The sequence below is a fragment of the Cydia fagiglandana genome, chromosome 25 (assembly GCF_963556715.1).
Source record: "Cydia fagiglandana chromosome 25, ilCydFagi1.1, whole genome shotgun sequence".
NCBI lineage: Eukaryota > Metazoa > Arthropoda > Insecta > Lepidoptera > Tortricidae > Cydia > Cydia fagiglandana.
This window is the reverse complement of record NC_085956.1, coordinates 9,300,969-9,327,182: the sequence shown is the minus strand read 5'-3', so window position 1 is coordinate 9,327,182 and position 26,214 is coordinate 9,300,969. Positions and strand designations below refer to the sequence as shown.

Sequence of the window (26,214 nt, the reverse complement as noted above, 5' to 3'; positions counted from 1 at the left end):
GAGGGGGTCTAGCGCCGTTAGCGACGCACCCAATTGAGCCGATAGCCGCGTTTTATTAATTTAAGCTTTATGAGATTTATTATTTGTGTTACTTTATAATAAAAAGGTACTTTATAAAAAAGTCTATCAATTCATAAAATTCCTGACATTTTCGTGTTCCGTCCCCATTCCTGACAAAAGGCCAAAATTCCTGACATGTCAGGAAAATTCCTGTCATCTGGTAACCCTATGTGGGGATAAACTAGACCAGTGCCCTGTTTATCAAAAGCTTGTAACTTGTAATACAAGTGGAAGTCCCTTTTTGACAGCTTTTGTTAGAAAGGGACTTCCACTTGTATTACAAGTTACAAGCTTTTGATAAACAGGGCACAGACCAATGAGATCACACGGGAGGAAGTTCGATTTTTGTAATTCGACGCGGAGACATCAAAGCGCTATTTCGGTCGCCATCTTGAAAACCGTTACAATTGGCGGGAAGACGAATCAATCTACGATGTCGTAATGAGGTTGAAAAAGCTAAATGCGGTTGTCAGACTGATGCGGATCAGCCCACCCGGTGTGTGAGCGAGACAGCAAGTTTGCGAGTCTAACGACATCTATCGGATAATCTAAAATGAGGACGAGTTCCCAACTAGGTCGCGCGGGATAGTATAATCTTTATTTTCACAATACATGTCTTTGCTTAAGTATACGACACGACACCTGTGATTTTTTTTTGCAATTTAATACAAAATAGACACTTGTCAGTGTACCCATCGAGTTTGAAAATTACTATAGTGATAGTTCAATTTTTTACAATGTTAGGTATTAAATGAAAAAAAAACTCTTCTTCATAACGCCATCTATGTGACCTAAACAGCATTACTACCGCGCCTACTAACGTTCCAGAATCAGCGTAAATTAAAGCTCAGTAGTTTCAATCTTATCCGCTAGATGGCAGCTACAGAGTTTATTACTATTGGGTGACCACATAAAATTTGTCCATGGAATACGGGTAATGTAACAGAATTATCAAAATAAATCACATTAATTTTTTTTAATTATTGTTGAAAATATTTAACACACCACTATCATTTTTTATGTTGTTTTCATGAATCTATATTATTTTCATTTTTTAATAATGATCATCGTTGTGAAAATAATTTTAAAAAAAACCGGGCAAGTGCGAGTCGGACTCGCGCACGAAGGGTTCCGTACCATAATGCAAAAAAAACAAAAAACAAAAAAAAACAAAAAAAAAAATGGTCACCCATCCAAGTACTGACCACTCCCGACGTTGCTTAACTTTGGTCAAAAATCACGTTTGTTGTATGGGAGCCCCATTTAAACCTTTATTTTATTCTGTTTTTAGTATTTGTTGTTATAGCGGCAACAGAAATACATCATCTGTAAAAATTTCAATTGTCTAGCTATCACGGTTCGTGAGATACAGCCTGGTGACAGACGGACGGACGGACAGCGAAGTCTTAGTAATAGGGTCCCGTTTTACCCTTTGGGTACGGAACCCTAAAAACACACTGTGCTTGGAGTTTTTAAATATAAGTCTGGCAATTCCATCGACACGTCAAACGTCAAAATATCTACACGTCAACGCGTGTAAATAAATTTGCATTTCTTTTTTTGTAAAAACACTCGTTTTAGGCGTAAATACAATTATAGTATGGTTCATACAAGTATGGAGGGATCGTTGTTTGTAAGTATTACACTTATTTAACTATATAAAACGTCACAAATTATGTTATATTAAACGAACAGAATGAGGTATTGTCGGTGTAATTTCGGCATGTTTTGATGAAATTAGTGGTTTTTCAGTTTTCATTTATAATTCTAACACAGATCGACCGAATTTGTCTGCTTCCAGCTTCACTTTGGTCAATATTTCATAAGAAATATATATAAATTCAATACGAATTATCTATTTGAATGTCACTCTTTCAATGCAAGATTGTTGGAAATAATAGTTATAATGTTATTTTATTATTAATTACAATCCAGTACAGTCGCCATCAGATATATCGAAGCGGACAAGGTGTTCTCAAATATCTAAACACAGCTCCTATTGTCAAGTTGTTGTATTCTATTATTAAGTTCATGTTCATATATTTTTGAGTAAGGTGTATTCGGGTAATACCGAATGTCGGATAATTCCGAAATTCAGATGAAAATCACCCTTAATTCCATCATTATAAAAGTCTCCTTTTGGAATTATCCGACAGTTTTCGACATTCGGAATTACCCAAGTAAACCTTACCTTGGCCGCTCCGATATGATTTCCTGATGGTGACTGCCCATGCAAATTCTTAAAAAAATTATTTACAGTACATATCTGAAGCTACATTACAACACCAGGTGCTATAATAAGCACATTACGTAACTACGTCGAAAATTTTAAGGGCCCTGTACTGTAAAACATTGTTTAACCACTTGACCGTCCGACGATAGCATAGTATCCGAAAAAAATATGCTCTTAACCGTCCGCGGGAACCTTACTATCCAAAGGGGTGGAAGAAAGAGTTGATTTCAGAGCCATCTAATGGAATATTTCGGCATTATTAACTAATTCTCTTGATGCGACAACGTAGCCTAACTAAATAGCTCTAAAAAAATTTAGATGGCAATATAGTTATAATTTTTGTAGAAAGTTGTAAATGCGCTTCGCGGGGCGTGCGTCGCTAAAAAACCCCGGACGGTTGACAGGAAAACAGTCTCGCGGGCCGGACGGTTGAGTGGTTAACACATATATGCTCCCTTCGGTCATGTTCTAAAATTTACCGCTTGTTTCATATTTACTATTTATCACACTTGTATCATGGACATACCCGTACATTCCAGGAGCCTACTCTGTACATCGTGAAGGGCATGTGCATCCTGGACAATGAGGGCAACAGAATACTCGCCAAGTACTATGATAAGAACATACTCCCTACAGCCAAGGAGCAGAAGGCGTTTGAGAAGAACCTATTTAACAAGACACACAGGTAATGTAATAGTTATTTAGTAGTCTTCGGTTACCGCGATAGTTAATAGATTATATCGCGTATGTTAATACTTTTTTACCACACCAGCTCGTAAAGGCTCACTATGCACTTCAAAAACTGATAGCAAAGTTGCATTTTATTCACATGTGAGGCAAAGTAATCAAATACAATTTTTGAGTTGTTTTCTTATATTTGCTGGTAGAATTGACTTTTAAATGATGATTTCGGATGATAAATATTTAATAACATTCATTTTGATTGGGTTTGATTTTGTTTAATATTTTACATTTAATATTTCCTTCGGGCTGGTGTGGTGAAAAATTTTGTGTCTCACTCGGGGGCAAATTTTGTTTAACCCTCGTGCTTTGAAACCCTCGCAACGCTCAAGATTCCATTTTTCGAACTTTTTTTTCAATTTTGGAATTTTTCGCTTGCTCGTGTATCAATAGTAGCATGAGCGGTTAAACAACAACTTTGCCCCCTTGTAAAACAAATAAATAAATAACTTTTTTTTATTTTTTTTTATTATATATGACGTTCCACGGAAAAAGGTACCTTATGGCGGCCGGCGTTTACGTCGCATGGCGCCGCAATAATTTTGGAGCGGCTTTAATAATAGTGTAAGCGCCAACCGCCATAAGGTACCTTTTTTGTGGGACGTCACATATTTAAATGTTTAAATAAATAAATAAATAAATATTATAGGACATTCTTACACAGATTGACTAAGTCCCACAGTAAGCTCAAGAAGGCTTGTGTTGTGGGTACTCAGACAACGATATATATAATATACAAATACTTAAATACATAGAAAACACCCATGACTCAGGAACAAATATCTGTATCATCATACAAATAAATGACCTTACTGGGATTCGAACCCAGGACCATCGGCTTCGCAGGCAGGGTCACTACCCACTAGACTTTATGACTTTATGTACTTAGTTAAAGAAACATTTATTGTCTTATTAGAAATAAAGTTTTAATGACATTTTCATTTGGTTTTGCTTGAGGGGCTGCCAGAGGTTATTAGAGGAGGCCTGTGCCCAACAGTGGGACCTCTAAGGCCACCCCCACACTAGCGTCTTTCGTGCGTCGGTGTCTACAACTCTATGGCCGCTGCTCGACGCAACGTCGACGCAACTGGCGACGTCATTTTCCATAGCGCTGACCAGACGCCGACGCTCGAAAGACGCTAGATGTGGGGGGGGACATGTGAAAATGATGTTATACTGTACTGTTTCAGAGCCAACGCTGAAATCATAATGCTGGAAGGCCTGACCTGCGTTTACAAGAGTAACGTGGATCTGTTCTTCTATGTTATGGGGAGCTCGCATGAAAACGAGGTAATTATAAATTATTTTTAACAACTACAAAACCGGCCAAGTGCTAGTTTGACTCACGCATGAAGAGTTCCGTACCATTTACGCAAAAAACGGCAAAAATATCACGTTTATTGTATGGGAGCCCCACTTAGACTTAGGGTGACGTCAGTCCGTCTGTCTGTCTGTCACCAGGCTGTATCATGAACCGTGATAGCTAGACAGTTGAAATTTTCACAGATGATGTACAATTGTTGCCGCTATAACAACAAATACTAAAAACAGAATAACATAAATATTTTAGTGGGGCTCCCGTACAACAAACGTGATTTTTTTGCTGTTTTTTGCGTAATGGTACGGAACCCTTCGTACGCGAGTCCAACTCGCACTTGGCCGGTTTATTGACAATAATTCTTGTCTATTTTCTTTACACACTTACCCCCTTATTCATAAACGTCTACTAAAGTTGACAAGCCGATAATAATTGTTTGTTCCTTTCCGACGTATTGGTATGATGGAAAGGGACAAACAATTATTATCGGCTTGTCAACTTTAGTAGACGTTTATGAATAAGGGGGTTAATAATATCAAAAAGAATAGAGAGTATAGAGGGGTCCTGTCATAGTAATTGTTGTAGTCACTGTAAATTTACTGCCATCTATCGACACACGACCATAACTCAAAATAAACACGTATAAGATTATCATAAAAATGAATATACCTATATGGATAAATGATTTTATTATTTTTATATCATTTTGACCCATGTTCATTCACTGATATCTATGTGTTAAAATTGTTAAATATGAAACGGTGTCGTCACGCCATCTAGCCGAGAATAGGCTAAAGGTGTGTGCGCCATCTATCCCAGAATGAGATTTTCTTGATTTCCGCGGCACGTTTTTTTCTTAGACTCTATTCATCTTATACGAAGTTACATATGTCTTTGATAATATTTACCATTACCCATTTCAGCTGATCCTGTTGTCAGTATTGAACGCACTGTACGAGTCCGTGAGTATCCTTTTGCGTCGGAACGTCGAGAGGCGAGTACTGCTCGATAATTTGGACGCCGTCATGTTGGCGTTCGACGAGATTTGTGACGGCGGGTAGGTGGCAAAATTATATATACACGGACCTTAGAGCATTTAGTAACTAACTGGAGACGTCATGGCTGTCATTTTCTGTGCAAAACAGTCTGCCGATTTTTCCAGGGGAAGGGAAGTCAAAATGTATTGCGTACAAATAGCTATGTCAGTTCATACAAAACTTTGCACAATTGTGCATGGTTTTCGACAGAGGGGTAAGCTCTAAAAGGCGACTCCAGTTATAAAGGGGCCCATTGATTAACAGTCCGCCGGACGGTATCGGCCTGTCAGTTAGAACAAAATTTTGACAGTTCCGAACAACTGACAGGCCGATACCGTCCGGCGGACTTATTCAGTGGGCCCCTTTAAATCGTCGGGTGACAAGCAAAAGTCACTAAGTACCACCACAAGTTCATAGCCATAGTGAACCATATCAGGACTGAAAGAAGGTCGATTTTTGTTTAATTTTTTTTAGTAAATAGTGACTTTTGCTCGTCGCCTGACGAAATGCTCTAACGCAGTGTACTACGTAGGCGAACAACACGCGAACGCGACGCGAAGCGATGCGGCGCGGGGTGAATCAATCCTTTGATACCTAGCTATACCTGTGTCCTACGTGGGCGATCTCGTTGCGAACGCGAACGCCTTAGGCCCTACGTTTGCGAGTTGTTCGCTTACGTAAGACGCAGCGTAAGGGTTAATTTAGACGATGCGAGAACTCGCATGCGAGTTTCATTACAATGCGGTTTTTGATCGGTCGGTTAAATTGGACGTAACCAACAGTCCGCAATGTAACTAAAATCGCATGCGAGTTCGCGCGCCGTCTAAGTCAGCCCTAAGACACAGACTCATGACCACCCTATTTTGTAAGCAAATTGTACAAAATTAGAGATGCACCGGATATTCGGTTACTATCCGGTATCCGGCCTACCCGGCCATTATTTTAATATCCGGCCGGGTACCGGTTAGTGCCCTACTATTCGGCCGGATACCGGATATTAAAATTGCATAATTTTGGAGTAAACAAATTGGATCTAAGATATAGGCACGGCAGTCATGGTCATAATCGTACTCGTTTATTATTTTAAAATAATTTAATTCACTCCCTTGCACGCGCACTCATTTCGAACCCAGATATGAGTCCGAACGAACGTTTACTACAGAACAGGTCAAGACCTGCACAATACGCACCTGAAAAACCGAAATGTAGGTATAGTTCCATCAGGCCGAATATCCGGTATCCGGCCAAACAACTATCCGTTGCATCTCTAAGGCGAACCCTACACGTCAATAATTATTGTGATAATTATCATGATATTTATTATGTATCTTGGGCCGGATCACAGCACACCCTACACCATCAATACGGATCGCGTCAGTACGAAGCGTTCTTTGTACGAGGCAGACGATGGACTCTAGACAGAGAAAAATTACTGACGCGATAAATATCACGATCCAGGATCTAGGATCAGATCACAAGCATTTCCAGAAATCAAGCGAAATATTGTGATCCGTCAATACACTACCCTACACGTAAATAGATATCGTAACACACAATATGGATCTTGCGTGTAGGGTTCGCCTATAAAATATAATTTTCACCTCAGCAGCTCGAACAAGGGTACTTTGCTTCTTAAAAACAGTGAGCAAAATGCGATTTTGCTCACTGAGTCATTTTGTCTCACTCAGTGAGCAAAATCGCATTTTGCTCACTGAGTGAGACAAAATGTCATTCAAGTGATTTTTATAGTCAAATGTCATTTCAACATGCGGGGTCTAATACAAAGTTCGATATATTTGGGTTCTATTATCTCTGTCCCTCTAGGTATGTTCTCACTGCTTAGGGTGAAAAATTTTGTGTACTACACGAGATCAAAGTTATTTACATCTCGTGCGCTTTTGAATCCCTTACTACGCTCAAGATTCTAAATTAGATTCACTCGCTACGCTCGTGAATCTATTATAGAATCTTTCGCTTGCACGGGACTCAAAATAAGCACTCGAAGAAATATCAAACTTTGATCTCTTGTTGTACAAATAACTATTAAATGTTGCAGGGTAATCCTGGACGCGGACCCGACATCTATCGTGGGTCGCGCGGCGCTGCGCACGGAGGACGTGCCGCTCGGCGAGCAGACCGTCGCGCAGGTAATACGACACGTCAATACCCTCTTCCGGTGAACTAACTCACCAAACTCATACGTCTACCTTCTTCATTCCTTCTTTCCTCTTAGGCCCACTTGCACCATCCCACTAACCTGGGGTTAAGCGGTTAAATCGTGAACCCACTGTCAAATTGTACTGGTAACCATGGTAACTCCGGGTTTAACCGGCTAACCCCGGGTTAGTGGAATGGTACAAGTGGCCCTTAGAGGTCATCTACGAGTATATTAATTACATCACACGTTTAGGGGGGGGGGTCAAGAAAATGTGACATGTCGTGACACGATGGAGGGGGGGAGACACAAACTTTGTGACGTCACATTAACTCCATCAGTCATTTTGGAACGATAATCGTTTTTATTCGTTTGTATTGTTTTTTTTATTCTTTATAAAATTACTAATATTTCCTTATGTAAAAAATATTTTTATAAAATATTAATAATACTCGATTTGCCGATTTCGTTAAAAAATGAGACTTCACACCAGGGGGGGAGGGGAGGAGGGGTTCGCCAAATTTGACCAAGTGTGACAACGGGGGATGGCAAAAAAACCTAGAAATTCGTGTGACGCAATTAATGGATGACCCCTTAAAGAGACGCTTCCCACATAGATTTTCGTACATTGTTCTGCATGTTGCTAACCACGGTAACTCCAGGTTTAACTGGTTAACCCCGGGTTAGTGATTGGTGCAAGTGGCCCTTAGCATAGAGAAAAAAAATACATAGAGTGCTCACTCCATACATCAGTCTTAGTACCAAGACGACTTATTATGGAGTGAGCACTCTATTATTACTATATTTCTCTATGCCCGTAGTAAACTTCTTTTAATTATTTACTAACCACCTTAATATTATGTTAATGCTCTGTGAAATACTTTGTATGGCTTACAACTTAATCTTTGCACGCATGTACTTCCTAATCTTAGTATTATGTTAGAAACTAGATAATATTCATACATTAATAATCTAATTTTGATTTGTCGTCAATTTATATTATTTTATTTAACTTGCGTTATTTAGAGCCACCCTACTATAAAGAAAATAAAATAAAAGTCGTACTAGCGTCTTCCGAGCGTCGGTGTCTAGTCAACTATGGCTGCTGCTCGACGCAACGTCGACGCAACCGCGCAGCGACGCCGTTTTCCATAGCGCTGACTAGACGCCGACGCTCAAGACGCTATTTGTGATGGCTCCTCTACACGATGGGCCAACGCCAGCCACTCCGAGGGACGCATTTATGCGTTAGATGGAGCAAGTGATATTGCTGTCTCATTCTACCGCATGGCTGCGTTCCTTGGAGTGGCCGGCGTTGGCCCATCGTGTAGAGGAGCCATGAGGTGGTCCTTAGTGTGCCCCATTATACAAATACGACTGAGTTGCCCAAAGATTTTCGTCAAAACAAAATCAGATTTTAAATTTTTAACCTTTTCAACGCGTGTCAAACACAAAAGCTGTCACTCGGACGCCACGTCACCAAAGTGTCAAAACTGAAATTGAACTTTATGCATATGCACGCAGGTCTATGTTGCTCTGTGGTCTGTGACGGATTAATCCGTCTTTAGCAAGTTTAGCATTGGACCTACGGTGCGGATAACCGTCATTGGCGTCGAAAAGGTTAATAGCTGAAATACCGCTTCTGTTTGGATTATTCTACTACGTTTTTCTACTCCAAATGCAATGTAACATTAAATCACTTAGGTACTTATACTAAGTTTAACATTTTTTATGCATGTAAGTTTACAAAAAAAAAAAACATTTTTGCTGTAGCAGACAAAAACATCAAGTTCCTAAAAGCACTAATTATTGGTCACTAATATGTAACACTGGCAGCGAAAGGGTTGATGTTAAAATTCATTTTTGCACTTTTAATTAATCCTAATAGTTTAAACATTTGTAAGTACACTAACAATCTTAATTAAATGTGACGTTATCTATGAAAAGGGACCTTATTGTCGATGGCGCTTACGCCATTATTAACGATGCTCCTATATAAATACAATGCCGCGCGACGCTGTGCGGCGTAAGCGCCATCGACAATAAGGTCCCTTTTCATAGATAATGCCCCAAATATGCTATTTTATTATTGTAACTATAAGGGAGTGACAAAATTAAATATATTAAAAAATACATTATTTTAAAACAACAGTAATACCTTATGTATAATAGATTAAAAACGACGAATCGTGCCCCGACTATGACAGCTAAAGTAGATGGCGTTGTACGACGCAACGTTTTGGTAACTGGATTGTCAAACGTCATTTTTAACAGCGTTACCGCATAATATACGGAGCCGCATAGCGCCATCTACTTCTCAAATTCGAAGCATCAGTTTTTCTTATACTATACACCTCTTATATAATCGCTAACTCTTTGTTTTAATTTTGTCAATCCCTAACTTGTAGGGGCACATTATTCTACTAACTTGCTAATAATAATGTTTATTTATAATATTTATATTTTATTATATTACAAATGCTTTATATTGCCCGTTTCAGATACTCTACAAGATAATGAATGATAACTAATAAGCACAACGAATTGGATATAATAATAATAATTATGTATTGACTATTGTTATTAGCTTTATATATCTAAATATAGATTTTGTTAACTTTTATTTTTATTTTATTTTTCTTTACTGACTTGAGAGTGATTAGTAAATGCAAGTGTGTTTATTGCACAAGGATTTAACCCTTTTCTTCATGATGTATCAAATGTGATACTTTTTTTTATGTTTTTTAGGGTTCCGTACCCAAAGGGTAAAACGGGACCCTATTACTAAGACTTCGCTGTCCGTCCGTCTGTCCGTCTGTCTGTCACCAGGCTGTATCTCACGAACCGTGATAGACAATTGAAATTTTCACAGATGATGTATTTCTGTTGCCGCTATAACAACAAATACTAAAAACAGAATAAAATAAATATTTAAGTGGGGCTCCCATACAGCAAACGTGATTTTTGACCAAAGTTAAGCAACGTCGGGCGTGGTCAGTACTTGGATAGGTGACCGTTTTCTTTTTGCATTTTTTTCCGTTTTTTTTGCTTTATGGTACGGAACCCTTCGTGCGCGAGTCCGACTCGCACCTGCCCGGTTTTTCCATTTTAGATACCTAATTATCTTTCCTTTACTACACATGGTAGGATCACACACGAAATTTATTTGTCATAATATATATACAATGACCGACAGTCGGGAAAAGCCAAGAAAATGTCAAATAATCGCCATATCATCTCTTAAGATTTTTTGAAGACCGGTCTGGCCTAGTGGGTAGTGACCCTGCCTGCGAAGCCGATGGTCCTGGGTTCGAATCCCAGTAAGGGCATTTATTTGTATGATGATACAGATATTTGTTCCTGAGTCATGGGTGTTTTCTATGTATTTTAAGTATTTGTATATTATATATATCGTTGTCTGAGTACCCACAACACAAGCCTTCTTGAGCTTACTGTGGGACTTAGTCAATCTGTGTAAGAATGTCCTATAATATTTATTTATTATTATTTATTATTATTTGAAGTACTGTATTATTAACTACCTTGCATTTCAATTCGCTCTTAAGTTTATTTACTTTTTACTTACCCTATTTTCTTTGGGCGTCATTTTAACCCCATATTTAGTCAGACACACACAGTTATAGGTGTGACTAGAGCAGTATGGTGGTCAAACTTTCTTCATGAGGGGCCAAAACTTGAAGGAATTTCAGAGGGCCAGATTTACAGCAAAAATGTATTTTTATCATATTGCTGGCCATATTATGCATTTTTTAGGGTTCCGTACCCAAAGGGTAAAACGGGACCCTATTACTAAGACTTCGCTGTCCGTCCGTCTGTCACCAGGCTGTATCTCACGAACCGTGATAGCTAGACAGTTGAAATATTCACAGATGATGTATTCCTGTTGCCTCTACAACAACAAATACTGAAAACATAATAAAATAAAGATTTAAATGGGGCTCCCATACAACAAACGCGATTTTTGATCAAAGTTAAGCAACGTCGGGAGTGGTCAGTACTTGGATGGGTGACCGTTTTTTTTTTTGCATTATGGTACGGAACCCTTCGTGCGCGAGTCCGACTCGCACTTGCCCGGTATTTTAAATGACCGGCGGTGGGCCAGATAGAACCCTTTCGCGGGCCGGACCTGGCCCGCGGGCCGTACTTTGCCCACCACTGGACTAGAGTCTGTCTAAGCTAACTTTGCACCGACTTGACAGAGCAAAGTGAAGATGTTTTATTAAAAACGTATAACATTATCTTCAGAGATTTTACATTAATTAAATTAAATCATTTTTATTTCGACCAACTAGCATCATAACTTACATACAATTATCTGATCCTTTCGCATTTTCTCAAAGGTTAGCTGGAAGAGATCCCTTTTAGGGATAAGTTCGCCTTTGTACATAACATTTTTATTTTTGTTTTGTTTTTGTCCATTTTATGTAAACCTGTTTATGTGCAATAAAGTGACATACATACATACATACATACAATTATTACAATAAATTACTATAAATCTAGATTAAATTAAACTGATAATTAAATTAATGATGACATGGCCACACTTTGTCATCGCAAATACCATGCAGAGTTAGCATGGACCGACTCTAGGTTTCTAACAATCATACATAATAATATGATGCTGGCCAAAGACAATCAGTGAAACTAAAAAAAAAATACTATGGGTACAGTCAGCAGCAGAAGTTGCTAAGCGGGCCAGGTGTTCAATATTATGGGTTATTCCCACTAGTTACCACCAAGTTGTTACCAGTGGTAACTACTGGGAATTTTTTCCCACCTTTTACCACTGGTAACTACTGGGAATAAAAATTCCCAGTAGTTACCACCAACTCGGTTTAGTGGTAACTACTGGGATTTTTTTTCCCAGTAGTTACCACCAAAATTTTGTTAGAGTTAAATACTAATAAAAACACTATAAATAGTGTAGTATAAATATATAGAGTTATTTAATAAATAATTATAAGTCGATTAGTGTTTTAGTAAACTCCCTTAAAAGTGACCAAAAATATTGAAACAGTTTAACCGGTACTAGTACAAAAACTATGATATATGTACTAAAGGATAATTTTAATAATCCATTTAGATGATTTTTCAAGTGATTTTATTAGGTAAGTAGTTCAAAATACATAACTCTATTTATACTATTCATACCTACTGTTTTTATTAGTATTTAACACTAACAAAGTTTTGGTGGTAACTACTGGGAATAAAAATTCCCAGTAGTTACCACTAACCCGAGTTGGTGGTAACTACTGGGAATTTTTATTCCCAGTAGTTACCAGTGGTTAAAGGTGGGAAAAAAATTCCCAGTAGTTACCACTAACCCGAGTTGGTGGTAACTACTGGGAATTTTTATTCCCTGTAGTTACCAGTGGTTAAAGGTGGGAAAAAAAATCCCAGTAGTTACCACTGGTAACAACTTGGTGGTAACTAGTGGGAATAACCCAATATTATCTTGACGCGACTTTATTGTTAAGAAAATAATTATTGTCAAGGTAATTTTGAACACCTCGCCCGCTTAGCAACTTCTGCTGCTGACTGCACCATCAATATTGTAGGTACCACAATCACATTCTTCCTAATACTATCTGTTTAATCCTCAAGTATGCCAGCTTTTTAGGGTTCTGTACCCAAAGGGTAAAACGGGACCCTATTATTACTAAGACTTCGCTGTCCGTCCGTCCGTCCGTCTGTCTGTCACCAGGCTGTATCTCACGAACCGTGATAGCTAGACAGTTGAAATTTTCACAGATGATGTATTTCTGTTGCCGCTATAACAACAAATACTAAAAACATAATAAAATAAAGATTTAAATGGGGCTCCCATACAACAAACGTAATTTTTAACCAAAGTTAAGCAACGTCGGGAGTGGTCAGTACTTGGATGGGTGACCGTTTTTTTTTTGCTTTTTTTGTGTTTTTTTTTGCATTATGGTACGGAACCCTTCGTGCGCGAGTCCGACTCGCACTTGTCCGGTTTTTAGACAAACCTAGATGTAAAAGCTATCGTAATTACACGAGGGAAATATAGTAAATTAAATTTCACTACACTGTGTTATAAGTTTATAACTTCGTTAGTCCCTCAAGAAATATTCTACACCGAGCTGCATAATTGCATGGACAAATTTTGAATCAATTCATTAATTGGCCATGTAATTTTTCGCATGGATACTTACATATTTTTGGCTTTCCATCACAGAAGGGTCCTTATGCTTCAAGGACTATTTGTATCTGTAATTCCAACAGAAATTCCTATATAATGGTCCTTATTGCACATTAAGCATAAGGACCCTTCTCTATGGAAAGTCATATTTGTGCTTAAGCATTATTTTTCTACCCAGTGGCCAGTACCTACGTTAAAGGAAATTTTATTTAATAATCCATTAGTGTCGTTTACAAACGCTATACTCTTTTGATTTATTACCAAATGCAAGCAAGTTTAATAGTGTTTTCACCTCAGCAGCTCGAAAAAGAGTACTTTGCTTCTTAAAAACAGTGAGCAAAATGCGATTTTGCTCACTGAGTCATTTTGTCTCACTCAGTGAGCAAAATCGTATTTTGTAATGTCATTCAAGTGACCTTTATAGTCAAATGTCATTTCAACATGCGGTATCTAATACAAGTTCGATATACTTGGGTTCTATTATCTCTGTCCCTCTAGGTATGTTCTCACTGCTTAGGGTGAAAAATTTTGTGTACTACACGAGATCAAAGTTATTTACATCTCGTGCGCTTTTGAATCCCTTACTACGCTCAAGATTCTAAATTATAGAATCTTTCGCTTGCACGGGACTCAAAATAAGCACTCGAAGAAATATCAAACTTTGATCACTTGTTGTACAAATAACTATTTTAAAACCAAACCATGGAAATTCTTCTTCTTTATATTTAAGAGCTGTGATCTTGTCGGAGGAGCAATATCCAAGTCCGGTCCTCTGCCAACTCCTTAACCTTCTGGTATGACACGACCTGAACCTTTTCTTTTATTTGGTCGAAATAGTTGATTCTCGGAATGGAACTTACATAGAGTGGAATATTATCACACCAAAAATCGGCTTACTAATATTTTCAAAGTATTAAAAATGTAGCGTTCAGTAGCGACACTGGTGGAATGGCCCTTATCAATATTACATATCTGACTAGTTTTATGGTGTGTTATATCAATATCTTTACAACTTAAGTTATTTCGATAAGAAATACGAATGGATAATACGTTATCGACCCATTTTAAAGGAATAATAAGGGGTCATCCATTAATTACGTCACACGTTTAGGGGGAGGGAGGGGGTCAAGAAAATGTGACATATTGTGACATGGGGGAGGGGGGAGACACAAACTTTGTGACGTCACTTTAACTTCATCAGTAACCGAAAATTTATTTCAATTATTTAGTTCGCTGTACATTTAAATAACACGTTTTTAAAACGAAAATAGTTTTTAATCGTTTAATTTTCTTTCCTAAGCAGTTTTGGGTTATAAAATTACTAATATTTATATCGTCAAAAATATTTTGATAAAATATTAATAATACTTAGGTACTTACTTAATTCGATTTGGCGATTTCGTAGAAAAAATGTGACGTCACACTAGGGGGGGAGGGGTTTGCCAAATGTGACCAAGTGTGACAAGGGGAGGGGGTCAAAAAACCTAGAAATTGGTGTGACGTAATTAATGGATGACCCCTAATTTATTTGACCAAAGTTTATATATGTATGTATAAGTTCGCGTGATATACGTATTAGTCATGTTTAAATAGGTGTATGTGATTATAAATAAGTAAATTATTTTTTATTGTAGTTGAGTAAACCAAAATTCTTATTATATTTATGTGTATATTCAATTGGCATGTAACACGTAATACGGTAAATAAATATTACGAGAAGTATCTTTTATTACTATGGTAAAGTATTATTAACAATGGCAGCCAAAGGGTTAATTAATTTTTTTTTTCAGGTCCTACAATCAGCGAAGGAGCAGCTGAAATGGTCGCTGCTGAAATGAAAAACAAGAAACATAGTATAACTTTATTTGATCTATGTAAGTTCCATTATTATTAATTAAAACATATTTACAAACAGCCTTGTTTTTAATATACGTATTTATATAGTTTTTAATAACAGATACCATAACCAAAAATATATGTAATAAGTACAAATAACATAGGTAATACTATGACATTATATAATATAGTAGTTCAGATATTAAATGCAATTTTCTACAGGTAGGTATATAAATACAAAACAATTTTTCTATTTAACATTTATTTAAGTGTGTATGATTCAGACGTATTATTGTTACTGTGGTAACGGTAAAGGTATTATTTAAAAAATAAAGTACTAAATAATTCAGAAATAATAACAAAATTATAATATACCTTACCTGCTTTTCGACAAATAAATGAATTGATTGATTGATTGAATATACTTAATAATGTGTACAGTGGCGTAGCTAGGGGGAGGCGGCGGGGGCGGTCCGCCCCGGGTGTCACCCATTTAGGGGTGACACCCGACCGTGAACATCAGTAGTGCCACCTATAAAAAATCGTAAAATCATGTAAAATGAAAGCGATGGAGTAAATCCTGAGCTATTTAACATAAATTACAATTACTCTTTTTAAATATATTTTACAATTTTGATTGAATTTTGGGGTGACACCCACAATTTCCGCACCGGGTGCCACCCATGCTAGCTACGCCACTGAATGTGTATAAGTTGTGGCGTTAAATAAAGGTACATAATTTTCTTGTCTAATGTCCCTTAGCGCCACTTGTACCATCCCACTATAAACTCTGGGTTAACCGGTTAAACCGTTAACCCCGTGTCAAATAGAACTTAATCGAGTTCAGGCCTCACCAAAGAACAGCGTTAGAAACCGAAATATCCTATGACGACACCAAACTGGAGGTTGTTAAAACATGCTCTCTGCTTGGTATTCAAATTGATCAGCATTTAAATTGGAAAAACCATATAGATAAGATTTCTTCAAAGTTATCCCAATTTACTTACGCCCTGAAAGAAATTAAAAAAACCTCGGACCTAACTACAGCAACTTCCGCTTATCATGCATTTGCGCAAGCGTGGTTACAATACGGCATTATTTTATGGGGCGATAGTACTAATGCCCCTGACTTATTCTTAATCCAAAAAAGATGCATTAGAATTTTGAGCAATATATACGTGGACGAATCATGTAGACCCCATTTTATTAAACTCAAAATACTAACACTGACATCCTTGTACATTCTCGAGTCATGCAAATTCGTGCGGAAATATTTTTATCTCTATACCCAAGCTAAAGACCTTTGTAAAGGAAACCATAACTTGAGGCCAAGGAACAAACTGGTGCCGATTGGAATAGCCAAACTCAAAATGATCTCGAACGGACCACATTCCATGTCGATGAAAGTCTACAATAACTTACCTAGTCACATAGTAGCTGAAGAGAAATACACTATTTTTGTTACAAAATTAAAACAATATTTAATATCTAAAGCTTTTTACACTCTCGAAGAATATATGAATGACGGAGCTGAAAATATGTATTAGTTTTAAGTGTAAATTTTACATTTTTTCCCTAGGTTAAGTTATATTTTAAGATTTGTCACGCCCTAGCAGGGTCCATGCAGTACTTTATAATGTTATATATTAATATAGTATGTAAACACCTTGTAATACCATGGTTGGCATTTAATAAATGAAATGAAATGAAAATGAAACTACTGGTAACTCCAGATTTAACCGGGTAACCCCTGGCCGCGTAGCCAAGATGCTGATCGCTTACGCTCCGTAGCGATCGAAATGCAACTGTCACTGTCGCACTAATATGGAAGAGTGATAGAGAGACATAATGCTTTACATTGTCCAAGGCTTAGACTTAGACTCTAAGCGATAGCGATTGTAACCTTGGCTACGCCGGCTGGTTAGTGAATGGTGCATGCCCTAAGGCATATACACGGTGTAACATGAGGAAACCGAATAATTTTAACCACGCATTTCTGAGGTCAAAAGAAGGAAAAAATGTAATATGAGTTTAGGTCAATTTCGCCAAAAAAAAATATTTTTTTGTTTTTTGTTTTTCAATTTTTTTAATGTATTTGTACATAAAAAATAAATGTTATTGGTAAACTTGTTACTTAACATTGATTTTTACATTTTTTTTTCGTAAAACCTTCTGTTTGCAAAGTGTTACTTGTCACTTTTTGACATCTATCAATAAGGATATTTAGACTACGTCCCATAGCAGCTACATTACCATCAAAAAGGCATTTTACATCATGTAACAACAAAAACTTGTTTATTTTTAAATTAATATTATCTCTGAACCTAGGCGTTTATTAAAAAAAGTTTATATGACATTTTTGTCTCTAAATATGATCAGGAATAAGCTGTTAAAATTATTCGGTTTACTCATGTTACACCGTGTATAAGTATTAAAGTAATTTATTTTCCAAAGTTTGCGCTCCAAAATTGTCCGGAGTAGGTGTAACATTGAGTTTAGAAATCTGTTTAAAAGCCGGATTATTTTTGTCTTTCAACAGCTTGAAAAGTACGTTCTCTGATGTTCCGACGAAGCAGCCGATGGTTTGGAAACGCTGGAAAAAAACATTAGTATATTAAATGATCTTGAGATTTTAGAGTTCAGTATAATCGTCATATTTTAATGAATACCATAGAGGTGAAATTAATTTTCACGAAATACCACAGAATAGAGGAAAAATATTAAGAATTCTAAAAAAACTAATACAGATTGTTATTATAGCCAGTCAAACCAATTTGTCAGTAGAAAAAGGTGCGAAATTTAAATATCCTATGAGACGATTGCCCTTCGCGCCTACATTTTTTAAATTTGCCGCCCTTGCTGCTGACGGAAATGGGTTGACATACTATAGATATAATAGTAATAGAAATGTTACTTAAAAAGCTGAAATCAAGACATGTACAAAAAAAAAGATTGATTATTATACTTGATAATTATGACAATGAGAGGCTGAATTCATGTATCACATATGATACATGGATATATACCTAGTTTTTTACAGTTTCGACATCGTATATCCCAGCGTATCCACCGTAGGTTCTTTATTTAGTTTAGAAATGTGTTTGAAGGCGGGGTGATTTTTGTCTTTCATCAGTTTGAAAAGGACGTTTTCTGATGTGGTTATGAAGGTACCTATGGATTGCATGCGCTGAAATGGAAAAGGCAAGTTAATAGTCGAATAAAGAAGTTAGATGTAGGTAAATGAAGTTGGATTACAGAAATGGAGAGATGTGATAGTACATTCTGCTGTCATAGAACCCTTTAGATGAGTTATAAGGGAAGCATGAACCTATGAAATATGTCGTGAATTCGATAATGGATCGTCACGTGTAGTGGTATCATGTATTATACATTATACCTACATACTTACTTTTTCATTTTATTTATATGTACCACGTGACTTGTATGTGTTCTGTGTATCATATGTGATACATATCCCACCAAGTTCTGTATAGTATGTGTGATACATGACTTTACCAAGTTTTGTGTATCATATGTGATACATGACCTACTAAATTTTGATCCGTACTATATTTACCTGCAAGGCCAAGCCACGGTCCATCAAAGACCTGGAAGACACGCCATCAGCCAAGACATGGACAGAGATATTTTCATTCAGCAAGTCTATCACTGTCTGCTCGATGCATACGTGGGCCTGAAATGAAAATATTTTTTGTAAAAACTAGTGCCTGCACCAATTATTCGTTGCCTAACCATACCGCAGGCTAGTTTATGATGTCGTTTAAATAGTGTTATAATGAGTCGGGATTAATAATGGCACCATATTTTTTTTAATCAAATCATTATTAATGCATAATATTGTAGAATAGATCAATATCAACAAGTTAACTTATTTTTAGTTTGAGAGTAAGATAAATGTATTGTATCAAATATGATACAAAAAAATATGTTATTTAATTGTATGGCAAACAAGATTCGAATCTCTTAAAATATTATGTAGCTGATGATAGATATTGCTAGACATTTGACAATCCAGTCAATACCTATAAAGACATTCCACAATAGAGCGCCATCTACTTCAGGAGTCAGACTGCAAAAGCGTGACATTACTGCAGAATGCGTGGCTGCCACAAATGTAAAAAAATTGGGCAGCGAAATCCATTTTGGCAGTAGGTAATGTTGTGCTGCAAGCTGCAATACTGCTGCAGAAATGCTGACGAAAATTGATAAATTTCTCGAAAATATTTATTTTTAGTTTCCTGCTGCCCCAAATGTCAGAATCGATCCTGCTGCCCAGATATTTGACACAATGCAGCTGGCAATAATGTTGCACTGCAAGACTGCGTCCGATTCGCACGTCGCTCCAAAGTTTGAGCGAGAGTTTGAGAGAGAGAGAGAGAGTAACGTGCGAATTGGACGCAGTGTGCCATGCCCCTTGGCGGTGGAAGTGTTACTTCAGAAGGCACTCATAAACTAGGGCTGCGTCACACCGTACAGCGCCATCTACTTCAGCAGGCACTCATAAACTAGGGCTACGTCACACCGTACGGCGCGGCAGCGCCACCCACTTCAGCAGTTACTCGTACCTACACTATAGCCACGTCACACCTTACAACGCCATCTACCTCAGCAGTCACTGATGTACTAGTGGTTCCGTCACACCGTACAGCGCCACCTAGTTCAGCAGTCACTCATACACTATAGCCGTGTCACATTACAGCGCCATCTACTTCAGCAGTCACTGATACTAGTGGTTCCATCACACCGTACAGCGCCACCTAATTCAGCAGTCACTCATACACTATAGCCGTGTCACACCTTACAGCGCCATCTACTTCAGCAGTCACTGATGTACTAGTGGTTCCGTCACACCGTACAGCGCCACCTAGTTCAGCAGTCACTCATAAACTAGAGCTGTGTAAACAGCGCCAACTACTTCAGCAGTCAACCTTTTTTTTTGCTATATACCAAGAAACCCATATACATTCTTATATTATATTAAATTTTGTTAGTAGTAGTAGCAGTTGCACCGCCCACAATCTCTCTGCTTTGCCTTAAGGTTGACTGGTAGAGAATGCTTTTGGCATTAAGTCCGCCTTTTGTACGATAAGTTTTCTTTTGTGCAATAAAGTTTAAATAAATAAATAAATAAATAAACCCATGTTATCGGCTACAAGGTAGCACTATGACCGTAGCTTAGCAGTAAATGTATTAACTCACCTCTATCCCGAATAAGACCACTGTTTCCAACGCCGGCACATCTCTCTTCAGTCTCTCCTGCAACTCCGGAGTATACATAGAGAACTTAGTCTTCATACACTAGGGCTGCGTCACAACAGCGCCATCTACTTCAGCAGTTACTCGTACATTGTAGCTGCGTCACACCGTACAGCGCCACCTAGTTCAGCAGTCACTCATACACTATAGCCGTGTCACACCTTACAGCGCCATCTACTTCAGCAGTCACTGATGTACTAGTGGTTCCGTCACACCGTACAGCGCCACCTAGTTCAGCAGTAACTCATAAACTAGAGCTGTGTAAACAGCGCCAACTACTTCAGCAGTCAACCTTTTTTTTTTGCTATATACCAAGAAACCCATGTTATCGGCTACAAAGTAGCACTATGACCGTAGCTTAGCAGTAAATGTATTAACTCACCTCTATCCCGAATAAGACCACTGTTTCCAACGCCGGCACATCTCTCTTCAGTCTCTCCTGCAACTCCGGAGTATACATAGAGAACTTAGTCTTCATACACTAGGGCTGCGTCACAACAGCGCCATCTACTTCAGCAGTTACTCATACATTGTAGCTGCGTCACACCGTACAGCGCCACCTAGTTCAGCAGTCACTCATAAACTAGAGCTGCGTCACACCGTGCAGCGCCATCTACTTCAGCAGTCACTGATGTACTAGTGGTTAAGTCACACCGTACAGCGCCACCTAGTTCAGCAGTCACTCATAAACTAGAGCTGCGTCACACCGTACAGCGCCACCTACTTCAGCAGTCAACCTTTTTTTTGCTTATCCAAGTTTGGTTATCCAAGAATTTTCTTTCGTGGTATATATATACCCATTTATTGGTAGAAACTCATGTTACCGGCTACAAGGTCGCACTACAACCATAGCATAGCAGTAAATGTGTTTACAAACCTCTATCCCGAATAAGACCACAGTTTCCAATGCCGGCACATCTTTCTTCAGCCTCTCTTGTAGCTCCGGAGTATACATAGAGAACTTAGTCTTCTCGTAAACTAGAGCTGCATTGCACACATCAATATCCTTAGTTGTGTGTCCGAGCCCTTTCGGGTATTGCTCCGAAACGTATACTGGGATTTTAAAGTGTTTTGCTGCTTCCATCTGGAATGATGGCGGATACATTTTAGTATTTACATACATTGGGCAGTGTTCCACTACCATCGTCATCATACTATACATAGTACCTACAATAGAACATCTATCACAGCACCTACATACTGCCCTGCAGTTTGGCAGAAGAATTATTTAATGTGAATAAATGATTTATTTATTTATTTTTTTACCTCTCTTCTATTATCTTAACACATTATACTAACACATTCAGTGCCGAAAACCCTATCGGGTATTTTATTTTATGATTCCGTTCCAAGGCTGCATGACCCGATAGTCAGGATCGTGGTTATACAGCTTTATATGATGAAATTGTTGTGGCCTGGCGCGGATGTCTTGTTTGCCTGATTGGCAATGAAGGTGTTAAAACAAAGACCCCCGTCGTTTTTGTCTGTATGTGTGTTTGTATGTTCGCAATAAACTCAAAAACTACTGAACGGATTTTCATGCGGTTTTCATCTATCAATAGTGATTCTTGAGAAAGGGCTAGGTGCAGTGGCGTAGCTAGGGGGGGGGCGGCGGGGGCGGTCCGCCCTGGGTGTCACCCATTTAGGGGTGACACCCGACCGTGAACATCAGTAGTGCCACCTATAAAAATTCGTAAAATGAAAACGGATTAAATCCTGAGCTATTTAACAAAAATTACAATTACTCTTTTTAAATATATTTTACAATTTTGATTGAATTTTGGGGTGACACCCACAATTTCCGCACCGGGTGCCACCCATGCTAGCTACGCCACTGGCTAGGTGTATTATTTTTAACCCATGCGAAGCCGGGGCGGGTCGCTGGTTAGAGATATAGAGACTAATTTTTTTGCAATACAAAAGAAAGTAAGCGATCTTGACATGTGTTTTAATTGAAAAACGCTTTTTAAAAATCAGTAACTATTACATAACCCCTCAACTGTGGGAGCGCCTTTCAGGCGGTCATAAAATTGGCGGTTTATCTGTGGCTCAACCTGCCAGGTTCGCATAATTTGCGCCTAAACTTAAGGTAAAATATCAGTGAAACATATGTTTAACTCGCTCTGACATATTTAATCGTGGAGTGAATGAAGCAAGACAGCTAGCAAGCGAACATTTGAATGTTCAACGGTTGAAAAAGTCGTTAACTTTCGTCAGTCAAAAACAGCCACTGTGACGAGTAGGATGTTACGTGTTTTTATAGTAAAATTGTGGATTTTTATGGTGAAACCGTTAAAAAGCTGAGGAAATGTCAGTAAACTTTTGTTAATATTATATTTGGGTGTGTTTTTAGAATAATATAAGTGCTAAAGGGCCTAAAGGTGTGAAGAAATGACATGCCAAGTCATAGCCGAAATTTTCTTACTCGGTTTCTTATTATTTTTATAAGTTTTACTATGTCTCAAAACAATCATAATATGTCGTAGTTCATATAGATTACATTAAATACAATGAAATTAGTTTAAAATCTATTTAAAGTGAATAATAGCTATCAAACTAAATAACGGTCGGCACATAACCTCTCGGGCTGTCGCAAGAGACTGGACGAGCACCTGCCAGGCTGTCGCCACAGACGGCGCTGTCATGTTACTAACGCACGTTTGCATAGCATGGACATTCCACTTACTAACTAATTCTACGATACTTCTCTTTCCACATAGGCTATAATAACAAGGGCTGGACATTTAATTTGTAAGATTATAGTTTGGTCCATGAAGTCTTTATACTGAGATTGACGAGTATAAAAAATTTAATATAAATTAATTATGCAAAGCTTTTAATATGGGTACTAGGCGACAGTGATGATGATGATGATGGTGGTGGGGTTTGCTACTAAGATTTTAGGTGTTACTCTTCACACATTCTTAAATATCCCTTTATTGCTCTTACGGTCTAGGTATGTCCATATTAATCAAACCATATAGATGTGATTTGGTCTATATTTGTCTTGTTTTCGGATCAAGTTTTTAGATGTTTTTTGTTTAATAAGAACAAGTGCGATTATTTATTATTAAATATTGTTTCATTAATACCCTGAGAAACGGAATTTCTTTGGATTAAGGCTGCTGGTTGCTGTGATTTTCAAACATTTAGTGGGCTATCAATGGTGCATGAATAAATAAAAGCATTTTTTAAACATTTTTTACCATATATCTACTGCACCTGCATTACTATTACTTTGGCCACAGATAGTTTACAACTTAAATTTCTTATTTATGTATAAAATTATTACATAGGGTGTGGTAGGACTCCACAATGCATGTAATTAGTAACTTATTTACGTGCGCCATTTCTAGGGCAGACATAATTTCAATAAAGTTTTCAAATGGTATATATCATGTATTTAATTGATAAGCCTGACATTTTATGTTTTTTTGACGTGTATTATTACATTATGTACATAATTAGAGTAACAGATACGCCTAAAAACTGTTTATTTTTTTATTACAATAGAAAATGAAAGATACATTTCGGTACCTATAATTTGAATTCGACTGTACAGTTATTTTATGTTAGTTTAATGGTCGTAATTTTAAGTAGCAGTTAGATAATTAAATAAAGGGCAGAAAAAATACAAACTATAGACTGTATCATTGTAAAAAACAGAATAAATCGCAATTTTCCACTTGCACATGAATCTAGAAACCCTGTCTGTGGAGCAGACCCCTTAGGCTGCCACAGATGAGGGGGAGCGGCCATATTCATCTCCCACAGCTGAGGGGTTATGAAAGCAGAAGAATATAAATTATCGTATTAGATTCATAATTGTTACATATTTGCCGTGACCTATTTTTAAAAAGTGTTATTCATTAAACAGACACATCAAGATTTATACTTTACGAGTATTTTATAGCAAGAGTGACATTCCATTTCCAACTGCAGCTGCAATACTGTTCATTTTACTATGGAAATTGACAATGACAGCGACGCGTTTCCATAGTAAAATGAACAGTATTGCGGTTGGAAATGGAATGTCACTCTAATGCTAAAAAAAACGAACTATATACACATTACGTCGGCTTACGCCGCAAACCTCGGAAGTCCTCCGGGGGAGTTATGAGGTTTACGACTTCTGAGCCGTTTTAAAAATCCAACATCAATATCTTAATATTCATACTGTATCTATCAAAAAATAAGCAAATACGATAATTAGAAGATATTGCTATCAAACTTACGTAACTATCACTTGTTATCAATACATACCATTTTGTTAGCAACTTTAACAACTTCACCGAAATGTTTTACATGAGGCCTGAATGTCTCCTGAATATCACATAGGAGGAATGCTGTTCTCTGGGCTTCCAGAGCGCCTAGTTTTACAATATTACGGGCCATTTTATAGGTATATAGTGATTAAACCGGCGAATATGCAAAATAAACAGTGAACTGAAGTGAGCCAACAGCCAACTAGACAAGACAAGTAACGTTTGCATAGTTGCGAATATTGTCATTGTCAAAAAAGTTGTTTAATATCTTACTCGGAAGTATTCGACTTTAAAATGCTTGTATTAGAGTTGATTTTCGTAAAACACACTAGCAAATGTATAATGTAAATTAGAGCTATTCGCACGTGACATAAGGTAAACTAATCTTAAGAACACTTGGAGGATATAACCAACGGAGACGCCATGTCTAAAATTTTCGGTACAAAATAGTCTGCCGTTTTTTGCGGGGGAGGGGCACATCAAATGTATAGGTACGTCATGTCAGATAAACGTCAGTCCATACATATGGTTGACATGAGGTTGACCATTGGCCGCCTATTTTCGACAGAGGGGAACGCCTGTTAATGGCGGCTCCATTGTTAATTACTCCGAGTAAGAACATAATATCGCGAAGTTGACGTACAGCCCCCTCCAGACTCGTGCGCGAATCGCGGCGCGAAGCCGCGAACGCGAGTGTGGTGTCGATTTTCGCAGACAGCGAAATCGACTCCACACTCGCGTTCGCAGCTTCGCCCGCGATTCACGCGCATAGTCTGGAGGGGGCTTTAGCTGTCAATGTCATTTCGCTTGGTGCTCCAGGGCTATAACCGCGAAAATCGAAGTTCGCAAATTACGGGGATTTTTCTCTGTCACTCTAATTACGCCTTCATTGGGGTAAAAGAGAAAGATCCCCGCAACTTGCGAATTTCGGTTTTCGCGGTAACCGCTCAGGACTCCACATACCAATGAGTTTTTTTTAATTCCACATGGGTGGCAAACAAGCATACTGCCTGCCTGATGTGAGCAGCTTACCGTAGCCTATGGATGCCTAGAACTCCAGAGGTGGACATGCACGTTCCTGACCATTTAAAAAACTGCACACTCC

At 37.9% G+C, this 26,214-nt stretch overlaps 2 protein-coding genes across 5 annotated transcripts; one reads left to right on the top strand and one right to left on the bottom strand.

Moving 5' to 3' along the window:
• Positions 1–1,556: 1,556 nt before the first annotated feature.
• LOC134677098 (coatomer subunit zeta-1) lies at positions 1,557–15,645 on the top strand. 2 transcript variants are annotated; one of them, XM_063535552.1, is made up of 6 exons: positions 1,557–1,693; positions 2,833–2,978; positions 4,225–4,324; positions 5,276–5,409; positions 7,446–7,536; positions 15,522–15,645. In XM_063535552.1, the coding sequence occupies exons 1-6, from the start codon at positions 1,661–1,663 to the stop codon at positions 15,567–15,569; spliced, it is 552 nt and encodes a 183-aa protein (XP_063391622.1). In that variant the 5' UTR covers positions 1,557–1,660; the 3' UTR covers positions 15,570–15,645. The 2 variants fall into 2 exon arrangements, with proteins under 2 accessions (XP_063391622.1, XP_063391623.1); XM_063535553.1 differs by lacking the exon at positions 15,522–15,645 and adding an exon at positions 10,046–10,165.
• Positions 15,579–25,319, bottom strand: LOC134677093 (isochorismatase domain-containing protein 1-like). 3 transcript variants are annotated; one of them, XR_010099989.1, is made up of 5 exons: positions 25,108–25,319; positions 21,722–21,928; positions 19,145–19,261; positions 15,993–18,160; positions 15,579–15,942 (listed from the first exon to the last, which is right to left on the bottom strand). XR_010099989.1 is itself a non-coding variant. In XM_063535545.1 (4 exons), the coding sequence occupies exons 1-4, from the start codon at positions 25,237–25,239 to the stop codon at positions 17,999–18,001; spliced, it is 618 nt and encodes a 205-aa protein (XP_063391615.1). In that variant the 5' UTR covers positions 25,240–25,319; the 3' UTR covers positions 15,579–17,998. The 3 variants fall into 3 exon arrangements, 2 of the variants coding, with proteins under 2 accessions (XP_063391615.1, XP_063391616.1); XM_063535545.1 differs by having other exon boundaries at positions 15,579–18,160; XM_063535546.1 differs by lacking the exons at positions 15,579–15,942; positions 15,993–18,160 and adding an exon at positions 18,600–18,754.
• Between the last annotated feature and the right edge of the window lie 895 nt (positions 25,320–26,214).